Consider the following 25,831-nt stretch of genomic DNA (forward strand, 5'->3'; position numbering starts at 1 on the left):
TTTCTTGAAATTAAGCTGGTCATACTAGGTGGGCTCAAAAAGAAGAAAACGGATAAACCTTAGGTGATCATGTAGATTCCTTCTTGGTCACATCTAATGAAAGATTTGTGTTGTCTCCAAAACTCCTGCACATTCATTTTTTAAGATAATTCTCACATCTCCAGGAATTTAGAAAGAGCTAAGTTATCATGTGCCTCAATAATGCTGGCCAATTATTTTTTGCTTACTGTTTTGTTTTGTTTGGGAGGGGTGGGGGTATATGCTGATATGTTCATGCAGGTGTTTTTGCTGTGCTGTGGGGAATTATTTAAAACATTTCTAACCAGCCTTCTCAGTTTGAAAAGGAATGCTCAAAATGGAAGATAATGAATATATTGCGGGGGTTTTTTTTGTCTTGGCCAAGGACAGACAAGACCCATAGCAGTGAGAAAGTGAGAAGTAAAACTGAAGACTGTGTAGGATCTGCAGTATGGCAATAGATGGGGGTTTCTCCATCAGCAAACAAGATGAATCAGTCACCTAAGTGACATCAGCTGGATAGTGACTAGACAAGCACTTTCAGACAGTGACATAGAGAGAGTGAAAGGTGCTCAGGGCAGTGATGCCCCCACCTCCACACCTTCCCTGCCCCCTCCTGTCATGCTGCTTCCCTTCCCCTGTATCTTTGTAACATTCCTGGCACCAGCAGCAACCCCCAAGCTGCTGTCATGCCAGCATCGGCTCTTCCTCTGACATCACTTCCTAGGCATGATTCCAGGAAGTGATGTCAGAGGAAGAGCTGACACTGGCGCAACAGCAGTTTGGGGGTAGCTGCTCGCACCAAGAATGTTCCAGAGGTACGGGGGAAGGGAAGCAGCGTGCATGCGTGGCAGTGGGGGGGAGGGGGAGCAGGGAAGGAGCAGGGGGCGGAGAGGAGGACAGATGCCTGAGCTCTCATCAAGATGGCACCCGGGGCTGACCTCTTCTTACTACGCCACTGCTTTCAGAGTTCTGCAAGAACTAGTAACTTGTTTTGAGCATGTGCAGGCATTTTCTGAGACCCTACTTGGTCAAAGAACACAGCAGTCTTGCCTTTTCTGCTCTAAAACACAGAAAAAAAAAAGCGCCTCACTATGGAAACAACAATTTTATACAGGTGGAAATGCTATACCTCCCAGGTTCTTCTTTTACTTCTGAAAATTTTCACAAGAAGTTATGGAAATGGTGTATTCCTTAGCTCTTTTCAATGTGTGCAAAAGTATTGTGGGAGCTGGTTCCCTCTAACCATCTCTCTGGAGAAATGGTTCTCAGACCAGCCCTTAGGACATACCCAACCAGTCAGATTTTCAGGATAACCATAATGAATATGCATAAGATAAATCTGCATGCAAAGTTATATTATGGCTATCCTGAAAACCTGACGGACTGGGTTGAGAACCCCTGCTTTGGAAGCATAACTCCTCCAGCGAAAATTCTGATCTGATCTAAACTTGGGTTGAGATCTTGCATCTAGCACAGGGGTGCCCACACTCTTTGGCTTGTGAGCTACTTTTAAAATGACTAAGTCAAAATGATCTACCTATAATAAAATTTTAAAAAAACACAAAGCACACTGTACGCAGAGAAAATGTTAATTATCATTTGTATTTGGTTTTTTTTTTTCAAAGGTCAAGGCAGATGACTTTAAAATATGCAATGTCACCTCAGTAACAACTATACAAAAATAGACAAATATACCCTCTCCCCTTTTACTAAACCGCGATAGCGGTTTTTAGCACAGGAAGCTGCGCTGAATGCCCTGTGCTGCTCTCGATGCTGATAGGCTCCCTGCGCTAAAAAACGCTATTACGGTTTAGTAAAAGGAGGCCATAATGCAAAATATAGACATCAGATATAAATGATCAAAACGGACACATTTTGATCACTAAATTGAAAATAAAATCATTTCTCCTACCTTTTTGTCTGGTGATTTCATGAGTCTCTGGTTGCACTTCTTTCTTCTGTAAAGCCAATATTTATTTCTGCCTTTCTTTCTCTCTCCTCTGCCCCCCTCCCACCCCAAGCCATCGTGCCGATTTCTCCATTTCCTCGATTCCTTCCCTACCCCCACCCCCAAGCCACCATGCCGATTTCTCCCTGCTGCTTCCCTGAGCCAGGCCTGGTGTGTACAAGCGCTGGGCCCACAAGACTTCACCTCCAACGTCAATTCTAACGTCGAGGAGGAAGTTCTAGGCCAGCCAGGCAGCAATTGGCTGGCCCAGAACGTCCTCTCCGATATCAGAATTGACTTCGGAGGCAACATCTTGTGAATCCAGCACTTGTATGTGCCAGGCCTGGCTTGGGGAAGCAGCAGAGAGAAAAAGATTGCAAAGACAACGCAATTGACTCGTGTTGCCTTTGCGATCTACTGGTCGATCACGATAGACCATTTGGGCACCCTGATCTAGCACTTAAACTTTTGAAAAGAATCTGGGACTGCAAAATAATGTCATTTTGAATGGAGTTAAAATTTAAAAGATGTTAGAGCAAGGGTGAGCAAATTCATTTTGCAAGGGGCAGTGAGATCTATTTGCATACAGGGGCAATGAATATCCATGAGATCTATTTGCATACAGTGAAGGCAGTGAGTGCAATAAATCTCATATATGTTCATAGTGGAAATCTTGAAAACTTAACCGGGTTGAGGCCCTTGATAGCCAAGTTTGTTCATCCCTGTGCTAGAAAATGCATGCAGATTCATGGGGTTTTATTTTCTACTTTCCTATATTGAAGCAAGATCTTAGCATTCGATACGTATTTATTTATATTAACCATATTTCAATCTTTTTTTCCTCCTTTTAGGTAGAGGACGAGTGTATATATTCAAAACACTATGGCCATCCTGCAATTGGAGAGCTCTATAAAATACCAAATCTGGACTTGGAATCTAAATGGGCTTCACTCTTTTTTAGAGCTACAGACAGAAGCAGCACAACTATGAAATGCAGGCACACCATGTTCTTAAGAGTATTTAAATGAAACCGTGTGAGGTTTGACATAAATTTTGCTGCTTGTTTTGGGGGCGCAAACTTCTTGTTTGTTTACATGTATGATTTTTAAGCAAAAGTCTCAGCAGTTGAAGATAAAGTCAAGTGTTCAGAATGTTGCAAACTTAGTTGAGCTAAGTATACAGTATTTTCCCCGTTTTCAAGCATTCATGTTATATTGATGGCCATTACTTCTGATTTTAAAAAAAATCCATTTCTGAGGTTCGATAATGATATGTCGGAGAAGAAGTAAGCCTGCCAGTCTGAACAATTTTTTGACTATAGCTGTCCCCTCCATGAATGGATATGGCTATTTGGATTATACTGTAGAGGACCATGCTTCCAAGGCCTTCAAAAGATTGGATGAACTACGCAGGGATCATCAGCTCTGTGATGTGCTTCTGCAGGTCAATCATGATGGCCAGAAAGAAGAGTTCCATGTCCACAGAGTTGTCCTGGCTTCCTGTAGCACCTACTTTAAGGCCATGTTCACCAGTAACTTCCAGGAGTGCTGCGCCCGTGAGATCACTATCCAGGGTGTTTCACCCAAAGTAATGCACAGACTCATAGACTTTGCCTACACCTCCAGAATCACTGTTGGTGAAAATTGTGTCCTACATGTTCTTCTGGCGGCCATGCAGTACCAGATGGATGATGTAGTGAAAGCCTGCTGTGATTTCCTCATCAAGCACTTGGACGCTAGCAATGTTATTGGTATTTCCAGCTTTGCGGAGCAGATTGGGTGCATGGAATTATACAAGACAGGGAAGGAATACATCAATACACATTTTAGTGAGGTAATAACTCCATGGCATAAAGTGGTATATTTTCATTAAAAATATTAATAAGTCTAAGAAATTATATTGTATTATACACCATTTAACATTAGTTTATTATTTAATTTTCTATACCGTTTTCCCAAGGGAACTCAGAATGGTTTACATCAGGGGTGTCCAAAAGGTTGATCGCGATCGACCAGTAGATCGCAAGGGCAACGTGAGTCGATCGCGGAGCCCATCCCGGGCTCCGCAATAGACTCGCATTGCCTTTGTGTTCTCTCTGATTCCCTGACACCGCAAAAGACAGGCGAGTGCAGAAGCGCCGGGCCCACAAGCCTTCTCTCCCCCCCCCCCTCCCCGCCCGACATCAATTCTGAGTCGGAGATGAAGTTCCAGGAAGTTCTGATGTCAGAATTGACGTCGGGAGGGGGGGGGTTGTGAGCCCGGCGCATGGTTGGGAGTGAAGTCATGGGAAGGAATAGAGGGGACTATGAAGGGATGAAGTGAATTAAAAGGGTTAATAGCTGGGACAGAGAATGTTGCTATGAAAAGCCAGAAGTGTCTGAAAGTTCTAAAGGGAAGAGTGACAGACTGATGGAGACAGAAACTTGGAGTGGAGCTGTGGCAGTGGAGAAGAAATAGATTGTGAGGGTGTCAGGGACTCAGAGAGGGAGCATGCTCTGTAATAGGGGAAAGGAACTGAGAGAAAAATATATAATTTGGGAAATAAGAGTAAGAGCAAACAGGAGGAAGTGTTTGCTGAGGGCATTTGGCAATGGTGGAGGTGGCAGGGCGAGAGACAGAAAGAAAGGGGGCAGGGAGAGAGACAGAAAGAAAGAAAGGGGGAGCAGGGAGAGAGACAGAAAGACGGACAGAAAGAAAGAAGGGGCAGGGAGAGAGTAAGAAAAAGTTGAGGGAGGGAATGGAGTGAGTCGGGGGCAGGCAGGGAGAGAGGAAGAAAAAGTTGGACTCATGGAGGAACATAGAGAGATGTTGGTAGGGGAATAGAATGAGGTCTGGAGGAGAAGAAGCATGCAAGAGGCAGAAAGAAGGGAAGAAATATGCACAGTCAGAAGGAAGTGCAACCAGAGACTCATGAAATCACCAGACAACAAAGGTAGGAAAATGATTTTATTTTCAATTTAGTGATCAAAATGTGTCCATTTTGAGAATTTATATCTGCTGTCTATATTTTGCACTAGGCCCCCTTTTACTAAACCACAATAGCGGTTTTTAGCGCAGGGAGTCTATGAGCGTTGGGAGCAGTGCAGGGCATTCAGCGTAGCTCCCTGCGCTAAAAACCGCTATCGTGGTTTAGTAAAAGGGGAGAGGGTATATTTGTCTATTTTTGTATAGTTGTTACTGAGGTGACATTGCATATTTTAAAGTCATCTGCCTTGACCTCTTTGAAAAAACCCCTGAATATAAATTATAATTAACATTTTCTCTGCATACAATGTGCTGTGTTTTTTAAATTTTATTGTTGGTAAATCATTTTGACTTGATCATTTTAAAAGTAGGTCTTAAGCCAAAAAAGTGTGGACATCCCCTGGTTTACATGAATTTATTCAGGTACGCAAGCATTTTTCCCTGTCTGCCCTGGTGGGCTCACAATCTATTTAATGTACCTGAGACAATGGGGGGATTGAGTGACTTGCCCAGGGTCAAAAGGAGCAGCATGGGTTTGAACCCACAACCTCAGGGTACTGAAGCTATAGCTTTAACCACTGCACCACACTCCCCCCTCCCCAATTAAACATGAATATTAAGCATTGTACTTGTCAGTTGGGTTCAAATTCTTAGATTCCAACCTTTTCGTTATATGCAAAGAATTGCAGGAAATCTTCTTGAAAACTGGCAGTTTGTAATGCCTGCAGCAGCAGCAGCAGCAGCAGCATTTGGTGTGTAAGGTTTTGTTTCACTAGGATATTGCCCAGAATTTGTCACATCAATTCAGAGAGCTGGAAAGCCCTTTGGAGTCCAAGATCATGTCACCTTTAGTTAAGAAAAGCGTGGAATTTCTTTCTGTTTACACACTTTTCTGGATCTTTCTCTTGAAGTACCTCTACTGGGGGGAGGGGTTCCTACTTGAAAAAAATATAGTTACTGTAACCTTTTTAACCAGTTGTACCCAATGCTGTATATAGGAACTTAGGTTCAATTGCTGACTGAGATCTTCTCCCTGAGTCAGTTGGAAATGCTGCAGAAATAGCATTCAATCCCTGGAAGTGTGGGAGAAAATAATACTTAGGGCTCCTTTTACGAAGGCGCGTTAGTGCCTTAATGCACGGAATAGCGTTCACTAGCCGCTACCACCTCCTCTTGAGCAGGCGGTAGTTTTTCGGCTAGCGCACACTAAAAACGCTAGCGCACCTTGGTAAAAGGAGCCCTAAGTCTCATAGTGGTAACACCTGGGAGGTAGTTTTATAACCGGGCACCTGGTAGGAGCCTATTTTATAAAGGATTGAAGACATATATTTTCCTTGTATAGAATAGTTTATTTCAAGTTTATTTACAATTTGATTAATCGCCTATTCCAAATTCTAAGCGATGTACAAATCATCAAAATACATAGTTAAAATATACATAAAATAAACATACATAACTAACAAAGGGACTAAGTTTGCAAAACATAATAAAAAAAACTCATATTCGAACACAATGAAACAATAGGCAAGGCAAGGAAAGAAATACAATCTAAGTAATGTAGGAGTCAACAATTAGAGGTTAAGCACAACAGGAAGGGAAAGACAAAATTGAGTAGAAGGTTTAAAAATAAACAGACGAACAGTAGGCAATTCAATTAAATATTGAATGCATCTTTAAAAAGAAAACTCTTAAGTTTGCTCTTAAACTTTTCCAAATTCTTTTCCTCTCAAGTAAAGTGGGAGTGAATTCCAAGTCTGAAGTGCCGTAATAGTAAAGATAAATTGCCATCAAGTATTGATAATTTTAAGAGAGGGTATGACCAATAAACGTTGGTCATTTGATCTCAATAATGGTATCAATGCTTTATAAATAAAAGCTGGAGTTTTAAATAAGAGAGATTTGAATGTAAGCAAACATAATTTATATAGAATACGATGAGACACTGGAAGCCAATGAGCTTTTTGAAGTAAAAGTGTCACATGATCAAACTTCTTTGCTTTCATAATTAGTTTAATGGAAGCATTCTGGATTATCTGCACCCGCCTAATTTCCTTTTGAGCCATTCCCTTAAATAACGCATTGCAATAATCAATTTTTGAGATAATCATTGAATGAATTAGTATATTCAATGATTTTGGACATAAAAATTTGGATATTGAGCGAATTTGGCGTAGTCTAAAATAGGTAGCTTTAACCACATAGCTAACGTGGTCATGATAAGTTAATTTTTCATCAAAAATCACCCCTAAAATTCTAATTTTATTTATCTGTTTAAGGGTGACACCTTTGATGGAAATTGGAATGACGAGCTTATGATTATCTTTCCAAGGGAAGAGCATAATATTTGTTTTATTGATATTAAGGGATAGTCTATTGGTGTCAAGCCATAAGTGAATCTGTTTTAGTTTCTCATTAATAGCTGATATTTCAGAAGAACTGTTGGGGTCCAGAGGATGTAAAAGTTGTATATCATCCGCATATAAGCAAATACGGAGAAGCCAATAGATTGGCAAAGAGTCATGAGAGGAGCAAGAAATATATTGAACAGAAGAGGAGAAAGAATAGAACCTTGTGGAATACCATATGTAACTGAAAAACTAGCAGAGATTGAATCGTTAAAGGATACTATTGAAGAATGATTTTCCAAATAAGATCTAAACCAAAGCAGGACCTGATCCGTAATGCCGATAGATTGGAGTCTATCTATTAAGAGATTGTGATCAATTGTGTCAAATGCTCATGAAAGATCAATTGAGATCATAACAGTGAAAATACAGGTCCATAATTTTAAGCTTGAGCACTTACAGTATGTCAGCATTAGAATTGGTATAAATCTATGTACTTAAATGTCAGCGATATGTGTAATTTATAGACTATTATAAGTTATGTGCTTAAGAACATAAGAGGTCCATCAAACCCAGTATTCTGTTTCCAACAAGGGCCAACCCAGGACACAAGTACTTGGCAAGATCTCAAAAGAGTAAAACAGAACTTATGCTACTTATCTTAGAAATAAGCAGTGGATTTTTCCCATGTCCATCTTAATAAGGGCTAATATGGACTTTTCTTTTAGGAAATTATCAAAATCTTTTTTAAACCCTGATAAGATAACCGCTTTCATCACATTCTCTGGTAATGAATTCCTGAGTTTAATTGCATGTTGAGTGAAAAAATATTTTCTCTGGTGTGTTGTAAATTTACTACTTGTAGCTTCATTTCATGCGCCCTAGTCCTAGTATTTTTTGGAAAGAGTAAACAAGCGATTCATGTCTACCCATTGCAGTCCACTCAGTATTTTCTAGAGTCCTATCATATCTCCTCGGAGCCATCTCTTCTCTAAGCTGAACAGCCCTAGCTTTAGCCTTTCCTCATAGAGAAGTTGTCCTATCCCCATTTATCATATTTGTTGCCCTTCTCTGTACCTTTTCTAATTCCGCTATATCTTTTTTGAGATGAAGTGTCCAGAATTACACACTATACCACCCAGTCCATGTGTATGTCTACAAATAAAATAAGCACTACATAAGATATTGTATATAGTGCTTAAGCATAAATGTGGTTTTTATATGTGAATGGGAACGCTCACTATTATTCTAATGAATTATGTGTGCATGCTTTGTAGAATTGCCCTGCAAGTGGATAGTTTTAGAGTCCATGGCTGCAGAGTTTTGAAGTGAAACCGGAACCATCACTATAATGACTGGCATAAAGTAAGCTGGGAATGCCCACAATGAATATTCATGAAATAGATTTGCATACTGTAGGGGCAATGTATACAATTTTATCTTATGCATTTTCGCTGTAGACTACCTGAAAACCTAGCAGGCTGGGTGTGTCCAAGGACTACTACTACTGCTCTCAGGTCTCCCACTCATCCTGCTTATCCATTTCACACCCCTTCAATCCATTCAAAATGCTGCTGCATGACTCATATTCCGTCACAATGCTCACATTACCCCTCTCTTCAAGTCTCTTATCCATTTCCGAATACAGTTCAAACTCCTCTTACTGACTTACAAGTGCATTTACTTTTTAGCCCCTCGATACTGTATCTCTCTCACTTATCTTCCCCTATGCTCCCTCCCCCGCCATGAACTCCATTCATTGGGTAAGTCCCTCTTATCTGTACCCTTCTCCACCGTCAACTCTAGACTCCGTCCCTTCTTTCTTGCTGTGCTGTATGCCTGGAACAGGCTGCCAGAGTCTCTAGCAGTACAGTATAATCTAATTATAATGGACTTCAAGGGACCTGGAAAAAACGTTATATCCAGGGTCCGTTATATCCAGAGTTGCATTTTTATAAAACTTTATTTAGTTCAACTTGAAATAATGTTCAATCAATGAACAACAGTCACTGCACAATCATATCAGCAATATCAAGAACAAAACTCAGCAAAACATTGGTATGGCACGAAATGATTGCAAAACCAGAACACTAAAAGATGTTCTAATGCATTATGTCGTACTGTACTGGAAAGAAAAATGCTGTCATTTTCTTCTGGGCTGCATTTTGATACTATATCACCGGCATGCCATGCTGCTAAAAGTGGCTCTGGGGACCAAATTGGTTGTCCGTTATATCCGAAAGTTCATTAAATGCGAGTCCGCTATAAGCGATGATTTTCTGTATGTTTATAATGGCGCACGGCCGGGACCTGCGGACCTCGTCCACTATAGGCGAGGTTCCGTTATAAGCGAGTCCATTATAACGAGATTATACTGTATTCAAATCCAAGCTAAAAGCCCACTTTTTTGAAGCTGCTTTCAAATCTTAACTCCCATTCCTTCTACCAGAAACTCCTCAACCCTGAGATGTCCTGTCTGTCCAAATTAGACTGTAAGCTCTTCTGAGAAGGGACCATCTATTGAAATTTAAATGTACACTATGTACGCCTTTCAGCCCTACAGAAATGATAAATAGTAGTAGTACCTGAAAACCTTGCAGGCTGGGTGTGTCCAAGGACTGGGTTCAGAACCCATAAACTGAAAGCTCATTGGATTAGGAGAAAGCTGCTAGGTCACAAAATCAAAAAGAGAAAGATGAGTATTTGTATAAGTGAAGGTAACAAGCGAGCCTAGGCTTTGCCAACAATTTTTCTATAGAATGTGAGAGCCTCCTTGTTTTCATTCTTATCTTTTGCAAAATTTATGTTGGCAAGTTCCCTCTTAACGATTCTTTTGTAATCTTTTGATGATTTACCAGAAGAATTTTTATGAAATTCAAGACCCATATGGATGTTTCATGATGAACTTATTTCCTTATTTGGTATAGAGGTTTGTATAAAGTTACTCCCAGTCTATTTAATTTATTTATATAAAAATTTATATACCGCATAAAAACTAAGCGGTTTACAAAAATTACATGCATACATATTAAAAATAGTAAAACATGTTTTGACAGAACAAACACTAGAAAAACATTAACTAACAGTATCATTATTAAAACCTTCTACCAAATTCATCCAACAAGATGGAAAGACAAAATCCCATAAAAACATTGACAGGACGGTAATTAGTGTTGAAATATAATAGCATCATAGTGCAAGTAGTCCAAAAGGCATCTATTTTGTAAAGACAACATAGACACTGATGTGCCTTTTTATAAAATGGGCTCCCAGATTCAATGGTGTACCAAGGATGGGTGTGATCTGTTCTGGATGTAGCCAGTAAGGAGGGTGCACGGAGAAGCTGTGGGGCTGCAGTTCGCACACATGCAGCTTTCGGCCCCCTGCCCCATCTAACGTCAACTTCCCATTCTGGGTGCAGGGGACCAACAGAGCCCACAGCTATGCACAGGCACACTACAGCCCCACAACTACTCCATGCATCCCCCCTTTTGCATGGGAGGGGGGATAATGGTATCTGCAGGAGGTGCTTTGTTCCAGGTGGCAACCAAGCCACGTATGCCATTGCCCAGATTCAGCCCCAATAGCGAGCAAATTCTATATGTGTACAAACCTATGTTTATAAAATATATATGTGCGGTACAATTTCACCGACTTCCTACCCAAAATATGTCCCTGAATATGCCTTCATGCAGATAGCTAGAAAATAGGCAAGTATATTTTTACACATGTATGCAGTTGCACTATTCTATAAAAAGTACTCCCCCCCCTCCCCACACACACACACACACTTTTTTGTTGCATGTAAAACTTTATAAAATTACCTCTTCGATCCTCCTTCTCCAATAGGAATCTAGCTAAGAAGTGAAATAGGTAATTTTCAAAGGCACTAACCAATTGCAGGGCAGCTTTAAAAATGTTCAATTACATCACAATGTGCTCAGACAACTTGAACTCACTTGATTCATTATAGGGAAGAGAAAAAGAGATTCTAAGTTTTGGGGGTGTCGAGGGCACATAAGCAATAGAAGACAGAAATAACTGGCCACTTTATCTGTGGCAGAAGCAGGTATTGAATTGGATGAATGATGGTAGATGATAGGACAAGGAAGTGGGTCAAATAATGATTTTATGAAGCCAGTTTCTTTTAGGAAACTAGGCTACTACACTATGAACCGAAAAAACCCACACCAAAATGTATTTTGTTGTATCTTTCACAGAACTCAGTTGATTCTTATGACATTTAGTGTGCAGTATCCTGAATGAAGTTGATGTAAAATGTTATAACTATTTCCCACCGCACCACAACACTACCTTGTGAAAATGAATTGTGAACTGAAAACACCCCACATCAAAAGGTTTTATGGCGTATCTTGCAGAAAAATGTAAACAGGAATGTTTCAATTAAGCAGATGCTCAAAGTGCATTCCCTTTGCAAGAAGGCATGACCTCAGCCTTGGCTGCCACTGATCTAAGGACTTGTCAATGATGCTTTGCTTCAGCTCAGCCCAAACAGAGATGAGATGCTGTTTAAGATCTTCGACGTCAGATCTTGCTGTCTGGCAGATGTGTTCTGTATCAGCCCCCAGATCCGATAGTCAATTGGATTTAGATCTGGTAAATTCGCAGGCCAGAGGTCTGGACCAATGAAGTCTGGGGTCTCCAAATGTAGCAGTTCTACAATGTCCTTTGCCCGATGTTCTGGAGTCCTGTTGGAAGAAAATCTCCCAACATGCGACGGATCACTGGCAACAGCTTCTGCATCAAGAGGACATTCCAGTAGTATGCGCCGTTGATCTTAACCCCAGGATTGATGAAGAACAGATCTGTGAATACGAGTTTCGAGATTGCAACCAAGACCATGACGGATTGGCTGAAAGTCGGCTGGGTCCATAGTAGGCGTTTGGCATTAACCTCACACTTCAGTGTTGTTGAATGCATGTACAGACAATCATTGTGTGTGTTAATCGGTGGACCTACTGTAAATATATTTTCATATTAGTCCTTACTATCGACTGTTGCATTGACTGGCGGTGGAAGCACAAGTAATATTTAAATTCTCTTGTATTTGCTTTAAGCTGGTTTGCGGATTGGCCCCAACCTACCTTCTATCCCATTTTGTGTTATACAGCCCTACGAAGATAACTAGGAATTGCAATTTATTCGCCTATCCAAAAATTACTGGCTGCAGATATGGGTCTTTTTTGGATAGGACTCTTGCATTTCAAGCAAGTAAGCAGCAGTCCTGGTTGGGTAGTTACATTAGTGGAGCCATGCTGAATTATGGCGCATTTCGAAAAGAAATTGTCTGTACTGTTTGATAAATTCATCTCCTAATTGAAATTTCATTGATAATAAAAATTTATATTGTGTATACATAGGAAACATGTTGTATTTTTAACTATTTGTACTTTGCTGATTGTCCAGCTCTCTTCTGTGTAAACCACCTAGAAGTCGTTTGATTGTGGCGGTATAGAAGAATAAAGTTATGTTATGTTATCTGTAAACCAGATGAAACTGATGTTGTGCTCCAGGTACTTGGTCAAAAGCTGCTTGCACCATTTCAGGCATTTATCTTTGTTGTGTAAAGTTAACTCTTGGACACGATGCTTTTTAAGACACTATAATTTTAGATCATCATGACCACAGTTGTCTGGCTTATTCCTGCTTCTCCTGCTATTTGGTGAGTCCTTTGGTGTGTTTGTGGCGCATCCTCCTGACTCAGTACAAGATCGCGTATGTTGTCAATGTTCTCTTGTGGGTGAATCAAGCGTTGCTGTCCGCTGTGCCTGTTGCTAAAAACCCATCGATTCTCTATTCTATCTTAAAATCAATTTCTCCTTTTTCACAAAAGCAAGACAATAAGCCCAAAAATAGTCCAAAAGCCCAAGACCTTGCTGACTTTTTTTGTAACAAGATTAGCAATATTCGAAATAAACTTGATCATACATTAAGCAACACTGTTCCTAATTCTCCTACTGAAGACTTACTCCCCATTGCTAAATGTTCTACCTTTAAACTTCCATCATTAATCGATATAGAACAACTTTTTAAAAGAATCAATTTAAAGGGGTCTCGTTCAGACCACATCCTGCCTATTATCTTTAAAAAAAATTTTAAGTTTTGGTCCATTTTTGCACTTTCATTTTAAATAGTCTTAAATTCAGTACAGTACCTTCTTCTTGGAAAACTGCTACCATATCTTCAATCATAAAAGATCATAAATCTAGCTTAGAGGATCCTTCAAATTATCGTCCTATAGCTAACTTACCATTTCTTGCAAAATTAACTGAATGATTAGTGTTTGAACAGCTTTCCGATTTTGTGGAATCAACCAATGTTCTTCATCCTAATCAAACAGGATTTAGGAAAAATCATTCTACAGAATATTCAATGATAGGTTTAACTACGAATATACATTACTATTTAGACCACCACAAGTCTGTAATTCTTTTTTCGTTGGATCTGTCTGCTGCTTTTGACACCATCGACCACGAATTACTTAATAGATTAAAAGCCATTGGAATTTGTGGTCAAACATTCAATTGGTTTAAATCGTTTTTGGAGAATCGCATATCGATAGTTTCTTTTGACAATTCAATTTCCAAACCGTATACTCTTAATTATGGTATTCCACAAGGATCTATATTGTCGCCTCTGCTGTTTAACATCTTTTTATCCCCTCTGCTGACTTTATGTCAATCTATAGGATTCATTACGTTTAATTACGCAGACGATATACAACTTACCCACCCACTTGATCCTGAAAATAAAGAAGAATTACAGGAGATTAACCTAAAATTAGAAAAAGTCAAAAAATGGCTTACCACTCATATGTTAGCCTTAAATATTCAAAAGACTAAGGACCTATTATTTACATGGAAACAAGGAATCAAGCTGTGTGTTCCTTTTTTTCTTGAAAATACCCCTATAGAGCTTGTAACATCCTTAAGAATTCTAGGGGTTATTATTGACAACAAACTTTCTTATCATGATCACATAAGTAATACTGTTAAATCATGTTTTTTTAGACTTCGCTTAATTAGATCAATTTCTAAGTTTCTCGAACCTAAATCTTTAAATATTCTACTTCATTCATTAATCATTACTAAACTTGACTATTGTAATTCACTATTCACAAATATTACACAAAAAGAAAAGAAACGCTTACAAATTATTCAAAACACCGCAGTTAAACTTATCCATAAGGGTAAGAAATTTGATCATGTTACTCCTTTTTTGATTAAATCACACTGGCTGCCCATCAATCATCGCATTACTTACAAAATTTTATTATTAGCATTCAAAACTCTTAATACCAATGAACCTCTATTCATTAGTAAAGTTCTTATCCCATACAACACTTCACGTTCCCTTCGTTCAACAAATCAGAAACTATTAGTAATTCCATCTCTAAAAATTATTGGAACCCATCGCCAATAAATATTTTCAGTAACGCTCCACAACTTTGGAATTCCTTACCTTTACAACTGAGAGATGAAAGTAATGTAGACAATTTTAAAAAGAACTTAAAGACCTTTTTATTTACAGATGCTTTTAACCTGTAAATCGGTTTATTAGACTTTTTTTTCCTTTCTTTAACTTTCTCTCTGATATTATCTATTCTTTTTTTATGCTTTGTTTTATTTAGTTTTTGTTTTGTCTGTTTTGTTTTATATTTTAATACTTTGTTATATTATATGTTTTTTAATACTTTGTTAAAATTGCATGTTATTTTATTTATTGTAATTCGCTTAGAAAAATTTTTATTTAAGCGATTAATCAAAAACAAATAAAACTTGAAACTTGAAACTTGCTCGGATCTTGTGCAGCAGCACATAAGGCCATTTTTGTTCTAACACTTCTGTGGGAACTCTTTCAACAATCATAGAAGGTTACTGCTGTAACCTTTCAGCAGTTCCAAATTCCTTATCAGAATTCAGTCTGCAGTGAAAACCATTTTGATGCAGAAACTGTTAACAAACTATCGCCTGCTTCTGCGCATATCCCATAGCAACAATTCATTTTCACAAGGTAGTGTTGTGCAGTGGAAAATATTACAACATTTTACGTCAACTTCATTCAGGGCACGATGCACTAAATTTCATAAGAATCGGCCAAGTTCTGTGGAAAATATATCAAAAAACATTTGTGGGGGGGTTTCAGTTCACTGTGTGTTTTATAATATTTTTGAGTGTTCTAATTGTGTAATGTATGTATTGTTTTATAAGTATTGATTTGGAAACTTTTGGGTCTGCTTTAACAGGTGACCAAGGAAGAAGAGTTCTTTAATTTAACCCATTGTCAGCTGCTGGATTTGATCAGTCAGGACAGTCTGAATGTGCTTTGTGAGTCAGAGATCTATAAAGCTTGCTTGGAGTGGATTCGCTGGGATTTGGACAAACGGGCACAGTACTTTCATGTTCTTCTGAATGCAGTCCAGCTGTATGCATTGCCGCCCAGGTTTCTGAAAATGCAGCTTCAGCAATGTCCTATCCTTAATCAGGCAAACTCTTGCAAGGATCATCTGTCAAAGATTGTTCAAGAGATGAACAATCGGAAACCCCTGCCACGCACCAAACTCCGTGGTAACCAGTTAATCTACATGGCTGGTGGCTACCACCAACACTCACGAAGCTCTATGGATGCATACAATCCCAAAATGGATAAATGGATCAAACTGGCTGACATGCCACTTCCACGAAGTGGCCTTGGAGCCTGTACGGTCCTGGGGCTCTTTTATGCCGTGGGCGGCCGAAATAACTCCCTGAATGAAAACACAGACTCCAGTGCTTTGGATTGTTTCAATCCCATGACAAACCAGTGGAGTTCAAAAGCACCGATGAATGTACCTCGAAATCGTGTTGGTGTTGGCGTCATTGATGACATCATTTATGCTGTAGGAGGTTCTTCTGGTTCGGCACATCTTCAAAGTGTAGAAAAGTAAGTAGTCAGAAGGCATTAAGTTTTTTTGAAATATCTATGGCTTTGCAGGGCCTACTCAACCATTAGGCAAACTAAGTGCCCATCTAAGTGAGAAACCTCTGGTTGGCAGCAAAGAGTTGAAGCAAAACAATAGGTTTCAACAGCCCCAGAAACTCAATGAATTGTCAGTGCAGGATGAATGGGCAGGATGTGCAGGATGGATGGGCAGTTATTAGATAGCATCCAAAACACATGCTGTCATCTGCCTCAGAATGAACCCTTAAATTACAGCAAGTAGTGGAGAAAAAAGACCTCAGTAACTATACCGGGATACACTGTTATGGAACCAAGCCCATTTCAAACAGCATGCCCAAGTTCATTCACTGGTCTCAAAACCACTGGTCTCAAACAGCTCTGGAGTGGGCGGGAGGGGGCAGCATCGCCCCGGGCTCCGCTCATCCCCCCGCTATACCACTTCTATCGCTGGCAAAAGGAAGCTTAAAGAAAAGCTTTCCATTCAAGAGCTACATTAAGTTCACTTTGGGAAACAGACTTCAATCTAAATATCCAGAGCTGTTCGAGACCAGTGAATGAACATGGGCATGCAGTTTGAAATGGGCTTATTCCATAACAGTGTATCCCGGTATGGTTACTGAGGTCTTTTTTTTTTTCTCCACTACTTGTTGTAATTTAAGGGTTCATGCTGCAGCAGATGAGTACGTGCTTTGGATGTTATTTATGACTGATTAGTACTCTGTCCTGTCTGTTTATTCTTGAGTCAGTTATTAGATAGTCCATTTGTCCTCGTAAATGGATTTTAGAAATTTTCATTGGGCCTGATTCTATATAGGGTGCCTAAAATATTGGCGCCCACTAATACGGTACTACATGAGATTCTGTAAAAGTTATGCGCGCCTTATAGAATCAAGCTTAGCATCAGTGTGTGTCACAACGGTTAGGCACACCCATTTAGGCCAGTTAGGTGCAGACATATAGGTCTGATTTTGAATTATGTGCCGACCCATTGGTCAGCGCATAACTTTTAGGAATGCCCACAATCTGCCCCTGAACGTGCCCTCTTTTTATATTTGCACACTGGACATGGTACATAACACAGTAGTATGTGTAACTTTTAATTGATGCCAGTGCTGATGAAGCCAATTAAGTTGTGTACGCACATTGGTTATGCGCACTGATGAGCACGCACCACCGTGGACACCGTATACAGAAATCGAGGGATTATGTATATTATTTGTAAACAGAAGCTTAAGTGCGATGCCCAAGTATGAGTGGAAAAGTAGGCCTTATGGTTGGTGCAGTGGGCTGAGAACGTGGGGAACTGTACTTTGTGACCCTGGGCAAGCCACTTAACCCTTCATTGTTCCAGGTACAAAAACTTAGATTGTGAGCCCATTAAGGACAGAGAAAAGTATCTGATCATAACATATAAGTAAACCACTTACTCCTTTATCGGATTCAGTGGCGTAGTAAGGGGGGGTGCAAGGGGGGGTCGTCCACCCCAAGCATGGTCTTCCTCATGGCGCCAACACCCCTCTTCCTCTCTGTTTCCCTTCCCACTCCTTCCCCTGTCATGCGCGCTCACCCCGTCCCTTTTTAACTTCGGCGCATGCAGCAACGAACCTGCTGCCCGCGTTGGCTTCAGTGCGTTCTCTGACATCACTTCCGGGAGGGTGGGGAAGAGGGCAGAAAAGGGGCACCACCTCCCCAGACCCCAGTCACCCTCACTACGCCACTGATAGGATTGTTCTGAGAGCAATGGTGTTTGGATGATCATGATTCTTTAGTTTAATTATCAAAATCTTGGGAGGGGTTGCTAGGACTATAAAATGTAATTAAGAAGGGGTACAAGGCTGAAGTTTGTCTAGTAGCGCTATAGAAATGATTAGAAGCAGTAGTAGTAATAAGTTTCACCTATTTAATTATTTATTTGGTTTTATATCCCGTCCTTCCCAAAGAGCTCAGAACGGGTTACAGTTTACACTCATAGGGCTTCTTTTACGAAGGCGCGTTAGCGGTTTAACGCACGTAATAGCGCACGCTAAACCACCAGCCGCGCTAGCCGCTACCGCCTCCTCTTGAGCAGGCAGTAATTTTTCGGCTAGCGCTGGGGTTAGCGCGTGATGAAAGGAGCCCTTAGTGTTACAATATATCATTACATAAGGTTACTCTCTAGACATTGCATAGTTTTAGAGGAATCTTGGATAGGGTCACTTTAGAATCAAGCGAATAAGAAGGGGGTACATGATAGTCTGACCACATAATTTTGACAAATAATGATCACGTCTAGTATGAGTGTGACATATGATTTGGGCATCCTATATTCTTGAATGCTCGGGTATAGTTTATATACAAGGGTACCTAAGATAGGGTTACCAGACGTCCGGATTTACCAGCCGCCGACATGGGTGCCAGTTGGAGAATCCAGGGGTTAATGCTAACTAGCTTGTTTAATTTCCAGTAGGTGTATTGATGTTTTATTGCCTACCATAATGTTTATGGTGCAATCTTTTCATAAAGCCTTGTTGTGTGACTCCTGGAAATTAGTGCTCTTATAGTATAATAATAATAATTCCTGAGTGACATTTGTAAGGTTAGATATTACTTTAAAATATGTCTGATAAAGGATTTTGGATTTAAATTTAGATTATACCTTAAGTAGTTCCTGATCTTTGAGGGCTTGCAGGTTAAGTGTGTACCTGGGACAATGGAGGGATAAATGACTTGTCCAAGAAATCAAGGGGCAGAAATAGGTTTTAAACCCTGGCTACCCTGGTTGGCAGCCTGCTTCTCTAGCATAAAAGTATAGCTGCCTCAAGAATTGGTGTGGCAAAACTGATTTTATTTAAAGACCCATCTGCGATTAAGCTGAGCAAATTTGCCATACCGAGGACCAAGGTTTTGCAATATTTTCTGCATACATGCCTGTTCAAGTCCTCCTGAACCAATGTTTGTGTTTACGCCTGATTATGACGCCATATTGCAGGGGTGCCAAAGTCCCTCCTCTCGAGGCCGCAATCCAGTCGGGTTTTCAGGATTTCCCCAATGAATATGCATGAGATCTATTTGCATGCACTGCTTTCATGGTATGCTAATAGATCTCATTCATATTCATTGGGAAAATCCTGAAAACCCGACTGGATTGTGGCCCTCGAGGAGGGTCTTTGACACCCAAGCCTTATTGTGTGCAACATATTGATAGATATGTGGTAATATATGTACAGCTGATCCCTAATGTAGGCACATTGCTGAAGCATGGCCTTTGTTGGATCTTTGAATAAAATCAGTTTCTCAATACCAGTTCTTGAAGCCGCTGTACCTCCTTTTTTTTTTTTTTTTCTGTGTTCTGTTCATTGTGCTTTTGATTTCCTCTCTTCTGTTGCTTTGCCTGATTCTATAACCAAGAGGTACAGCTAATACAGAGGATACCTAGTCCAGATATGCTTGGTAACCCAACAATAGACTAAAGATCAGCAAATCTGAAGCCTAGTGGTCATTTGGTAACATGTGAGGTGAATCACTTTATGGTTGTTGGTACTCAAAAGATTTCTGTTAAAAGTGCTTCTGAACTCTACTGTTTACATGGTCAACAGGAAAATGCTGGACTGGGCAGCTAGGGCTGATTCCTAACCAAGTGTTAACACACCTACATATAGTACTATGTTTTATTATTTTGGTATACATTATTTAGATCTGGCATAGAATTCCCTGGAGTGGTGTTGGGGGGGGGGAATTCATGAAAGGGCATTAAGCATGTTAGCGTGTGTAATCATGTTAGTGTGCACTAAATGCTAAAGATGCCCATAAGAATATAATGGACATCTGTAGTAGTTAGCGCGTGCTAATGCAATTGCGCTCACTCTTTTATGAATTCCCCCCTTATGTTTATTGAAAGCTATACTGCTACTAATGAGCTTCTGTAAAGGTGTTACAATACAGAGTTAGCATTTTTTTAGATGGTTTTCAATACAGAGTACCTCAAGACATCTTCCTTAATCTATCTGAGGCAAAGGTCAAAGCTAGTGTCTTCGTCGGACCACAGATAAAGAAGACTCTAGAGTGCAATGAATTTCCCAAGAAGCTAACTCGGAAGGAGAAAGCAGCTTCCAACAGCTTTGTTGCCAGTGGCATGCAGTAGCTATCAGGGTATTCAGTGAAGGCCCTGACTGCTTTAAGTCTAGATTTAAGCTTAGCCAGTGAAGTTTCATGACGAAGATAGGAAGGTATAGCATTCCATAATGTAGGGACTGTCACCGAAAAATATTAGATTTGCATGTGGTATCGTAAGTAATATGACGAACTGAGGGAACAGTGAGGAGATTTTTTATTGGCTAGAATGCAGTATTCATGATGGAAGAAGTAATCTGTCTAAGAATGCTGGAGAATTCTTGTCTAATTTTAAAAGTATGAAGCAAAATTTTCTATGTCAGTCGGTGAGTAATTCGGCAACCAATGAGCAGCAATCAGAAGTTACATGATCAAATTTTATACTTTTACTCTTTTTGGCTAATTCCCTAATATCCCTACCCCCCTTTTTACTAAACCGCAATAGCGGTTATTAGCACAGGGAGCCGCGCTAAAAGCTCCAAACTGCTCCCAACACTCATAGGAACTCTATGAGCGTCGGGAGCAGCGCGGAGCATTCAGCACGGCTCCCTGCGCTAATAACTGCTGTTGTAGTTTAGTAAAAGGGGGGGAGGGGATAAAGCATTAAAGTAGCTAAGATGCGTAATGACAAGAGAGTGAATCAAAATATTAAATGATGAAGGTTCTAAGCGAGCTGAAATTGAACATATTCACAATTTATAGAAACATTTTTGAACAACTGGATCTATTTGTTGGTGAAAAGTTAAATTTGTTGTCCAGAATTACACTTCTCCCTCCGTATCCACTGTGATAGGGGGGGTTAACAGAACCGCAAATACAGAAAAACTGCAAATAACTTTTTCATTTGTCATTCGCTGTTTTCTATTAAAAACCATCGTGAATATGGTTAAACAGCAAATAACATGATAGGAAGCCTGGCCTGTTCCTGAAGGAGAGGCAAAACACGGTGAAGAAGTGCTGGGAATCAGTGATTTTCTCTGTAAATGCTTGGAATCAGCGATTTCTCTATGTAAGCTGACATAATTGGGGGAGAGGAGCCAGCAAACTAAAACCATGAATAATCGAAACCGTGAATGCTGAAACCGCGAATACGGAGGGAGAAGTGTACACCTAATAGTTTGATAGTAGTAGTTGTTTGAATTGAAATAGATCGAATATATATAGGGGCTATTAATTCCTCTTTATCATTGCATGGAAATGAAAGTGTTTTGTTTTCATATATAGCCCTCCTATCTTATACCAGTTGTGGTGGTTGACTGAAGTCCTTTCCTTAAAATGTGATTCTCTGTTGGGGGGCTGTCCATTGGGAGAATGGTTCATCCAAAAGTCACTAGAAAACTCTGAAGAAGACCTCAAGTCTCTTGACTCCTAGTCATACTCATAAACCCTCAGACCACACCTCATTTTACATAGATATAATTATTTTAATGCAATTTGATATTGTAATATGCCATGTGTTACCCCTCCTAATTTTAACATTTTTTTGTCTGCAGGTATGACCCTGAAAAGGATGAGTGGACATTTGTGGCTGCAATGTCAGTGCCCCGCATTGGAGCTGGGGTGGCTGCATTCAATAACCTGCTCTATGCAGTCGGTGGATTTGATGGGGAGAGCCGCTGGGACATGGTAGAGTGTTACCATCCTGACAAGGATGAGTGGCAGCTGACTGCACCAATGAACACCATTCGCAGTGGAGCAGGTAAATAGGAATGTGGGATACAACTAAGTTCTAAATTTTTTCTACCCTTCACCCCCATGTATCTGTGGACTTTTAGTTCCATCTTCTGAAAGGAAGTTCATAGATGCAATGAGGACAAAATTTGATCCCTGTCTTGATATGACACAGTGAGGTGATACATAGGACTCCTGGAGGGTGCCAAAGGTCATCTACTTTCTTTAGCAATCGATCATTCAATTGCTTTAATTAGTTGCTTTTGTTAAAGGCCTCCTGTGTTCTTTTTGCAGGGATAGAAGGGTATAGATAGAGGATTACTATACAGGTCCTGGACCTGATGGGCTGCCACGTGAGCGGACTGCTGGGCATGATGGACCTCTGGTCTGACCCAGCAGAGGCACTGCTTATGTTCTTATGTTTCTGGCTGCTTTACTCTTTTGCATGGTTTCCACTATCCAGTTTATAAAATCTGAAAGCAATTAAAAGGCCACTACCAAACCTGATGTATCTCCTCCCCCCCCATAAAAAAAAAAAGAGAAAAATGTATTCCATACTGATAGCTGTATAGAATTTTTTTTTTATTTGTGAAAGACCGTGCAAAAATTAGTTTTTACTTGTAAATGCAGTAATTAATATCTAAAAATGGAGGTCAAAAGTTTGTGCTTTATATGTAAAAGAAACAAATGACATTAAGGAGTACTGGAGTACTGTGTCCATAAGTATAGCAGTACTTGCTGCCATAAGTATAGCAGCCGCGTCTAATTTAACCCGATTCTCTAACCAGCGTCTGTACCATGGACGCCGGTTACAGAATCAGGGTTTACTGTAGGAACGATTCTGTATAGGACACCTCTCCTGGGCGTCCTATACAGAATCAGGGCCCAAGTGTACATTAAAATATGAACACAACATATTACATTATCACTTGATAATTCCATAACAATATATAACTAAAAGATTTATATCCCACCCCATCTCATATCTATACATGAATAATATAATTCCTATATATATTAATCAATTAAATTATGCACATATATATTAAATTATCATAACCCACCCATCCCCCATCCCTCCCATTCTTTCAATTATCATATAAGGAAAAAGAATAATAAATTAACATTAATCATTATGATAATTTATTATTGGCCTCACACATCTTTAAATCTATTAAAATGACCATTTTGTATTGCAAGTAAACGTTCCATTTTGTACAGATGACACACTGAGTTCCACCAGAAGCTGTAATTTAGTCTAGAACAATTTTTCCAATTCAATGTTATTTGTTGTATCCCTACTCTTGTAAGGATCATCAAAAGCTTATTATTTACTGCAGATATTTGGCTTTTATTTCTCATACACATTCCAAATAAAACTGTATCATATGACAGTGCCACATGATTTTCCATAAAGAGGTTAACTTGATCCCATATTAATAACCAAAATGCCTGAATATATGGACAATAAAATAAAAGATGATCCAGAGTTCCAACTTCAATTTTACAATGCCAGCACCTATTAGATTTAGAGCAATCTAATTTTTGTAATCTAGTAGGGGTCCAGAATGCTCTATGCAACAAAAAGAACCATGTTTGTCTAATAGATGCCGACATCGTACCTTTAATTCTCCAAGACCAAATACGTGACCATTGAGATGCATTAATCTGATGCTTAATCTCAATGCTCCAAATATCCCTTAATCCATTTTTAGGTTTCTTATTCAAATAATTAGATAAAATTTTATACCACTTGGCGGCCTGGTGTCCCAGAAAATCTTCCTGAAAACATAGGAATTCTAAGCTATAATGATCATGTAAAGATTTCCATTCAGGGAACCCTACCTGAATAGCCTGCTTCAACTGCAACCATTTATAACTTTGTTTTTTATTTAGACCATATTTATGTTGCAATTGTGAAAAATCAAATACATCCCAAATTATTTTCCGTTTCGAAAATTGTCTAACTATACATCCTGCCGATCTGATCATCCAAGCTGCTAAATCGTCCATCTTTATATCACATTTTCATCCAACTTTACATCCAAGGCAAAAACACCTAGAAACAGACCTTTTGGACGTGGGAGGGGTCTACAAAGTGATGGACTAGACAACCAGACATGGCACCTAAATAGTGGGGTACCTTACAGGGCACTGCTGTGAACTTCAAAAAAAGGGTGCCATGTCTTCATCTCACTACAGCTCCCATATAGATAATGGTGAGCCCCCAAACCACCTCTAAAATCCCCTAGACCCACCTATCTATCACCCCAATAGCCCTTATGGCTGCAGAAGCCACTTATAGGGCAGTGCAAAAGGGTTTGGGTTTTTTTAGGTGAGTGCACATGTTTAACTAGTAATGCAGTGATTACAGTGGCTTATGGGCATGGGTCCTCCTCTCCATGGGTCCCTAACCCACCCCCAAGATGACTTAAGCTGCCTCTGTGCAGGTCAACTAGGCTTTCATGTGCCAGGCTGCCAAGTGATGATGGTCTGGAGGCTGAATTTTAAAGGTGTGATTACGATTTTTATGGGGTTGGGGTAGGGTTGGTGATCACTGGGTAGTGTGTGAGAGTCTGTAGTTTGTGTCTGCAGTGCTTATCTGGTGGCTTTAGGTGGGTTTTTGTGACTTAGACCATGTTTTAAATAGTCTAAGTCACAACGTCCAAGTTCCGTCTATGCTGTGCTGTATAACTTTTGGTTATACATATAGTACAACTAAGTCTAAGCCTGCCCATGTCCCGCCCAAATCCCGCCCTCGACACTCCTCCTGAAACGCCCCGTTTAGCTATGGTCCTTCAGTGGCACTGTGAAGGCCTAGGTCATTTTTAAATATGTCCAAAACCCGGTTTTATTATCGGCACTTGGACGTTTTTGACTTATGATCGTCCAAGTGCCGACTTAGGCCGGTTTTTGGACGTTTTTCTCTTTCGATTATGAGCCCCATATTGTTTTTTTATTGTAATGATATAGATTTAAGAATTACTATTGTAATTTATTTTGTTTATCAATTGTTGTTATTCATCATTTATTGTTATTTGAAAACTCTAATAAAAAGAAAGCAACTGCAAGCTTAATGCATCAAGCAAATGCAGAGATTTGTGTGCAGGTGTTAACGCACATGGAAAACACAACTTTTTGTTGTATTAAAATATATGCTAACTAGCTAATTTAGGCATTCTGTGACATTGAGAGTATGCAACTCATTTTTTATGTAGGACAAAACAATAATTTTTTTTCGCTTAAGGTCTGGGGTAGCATAGAAGTTTTTGTGGTGAGGAATTTAACAACTAGTGTCTTGGTTTGAAAGCCAAAAGAAGTCCCTGTAAGTTTTAAAGGCAAATGGAAAGTTTTGTAATTATCTATGCATGTCAGAACAAAACCAAATAGCACATAACAGCGCTTATTCTTCTTTGCCCAAAAATTTTGTTTAAACAATTTTTGTGAGATTCATAGCTACAGAAAAAGCAAGCACTGATGCCTGCTAGCACTTTTTGCTTGTGTTTGGACATGCACACAAGAAGCCACACACATATATATGCACATAAAGCTTGCATTACAAACAAACAAAATCCCTAAGAAAATTAGATTATCAAAAACAAAAGGACTCAAATCTAATGAAATATAACCCACAAAGAATCCACTCATTAAAATCACAATATAAATTCATTCAATTATTATGTCAATGTGATCTAAAAGAACCAATATCAATATGCATATAAATACATTTTAAAACTTTATTACTTTATTACTAGCATCATCAATTCATTGAACACAAACATACAACCATGCAACTAAATATTCCTAAGTATTGAAAAAACAAAAAAAGAAA

At 39.5% G+C, this 25,831-nt stretch overlaps 1 protein-coding gene across 3 annotated transcripts in view; it reads left to right on the forward strand.

The window, feature by feature from the left end:
• Window positions 1–25,831, forward strand: part of LOC117365801 (kelch-like ECH-associated protein 1A) — an 84,763-nt gene that overhangs the window by 44,393 nt on the left and 14,539 nt on the right. For all 3 annotated transcript variants that reach the window (XM_033956639.1, XM_033956640.1, XM_033956641.1), the window contains 3 exons: window positions 2,821–3,802; window positions 15,545–16,221; window positions 21,822–22,027. In XM_033956639.1, the coding sequence (XP_033812530.1) occupies window positions 3,236–3,802; window positions 15,545–16,221; window positions 21,822–22,027 (1,450 nt within the window). In that variant the 5' untranslated portion in view covers window positions 2,821–3,235. The remainder of the gene's footprint in view (window positions 1–2,820; window positions 3,803–15,544; window positions 16,222–21,821; window positions 22,028–25,831) is intronic.

This window comes from Geotrypetes seraphini, chromosome 8 (assembly GCF_902459505.1).
Source record: "Geotrypetes seraphini chromosome 8, aGeoSer1.1, whole genome shotgun sequence".
NCBI classification, from domain to species: Eukaryota; Metazoa; Chordata; class Amphibia; order Gymnophiona; family Dermophiidae; genus Geotrypetes; species Geotrypetes seraphini.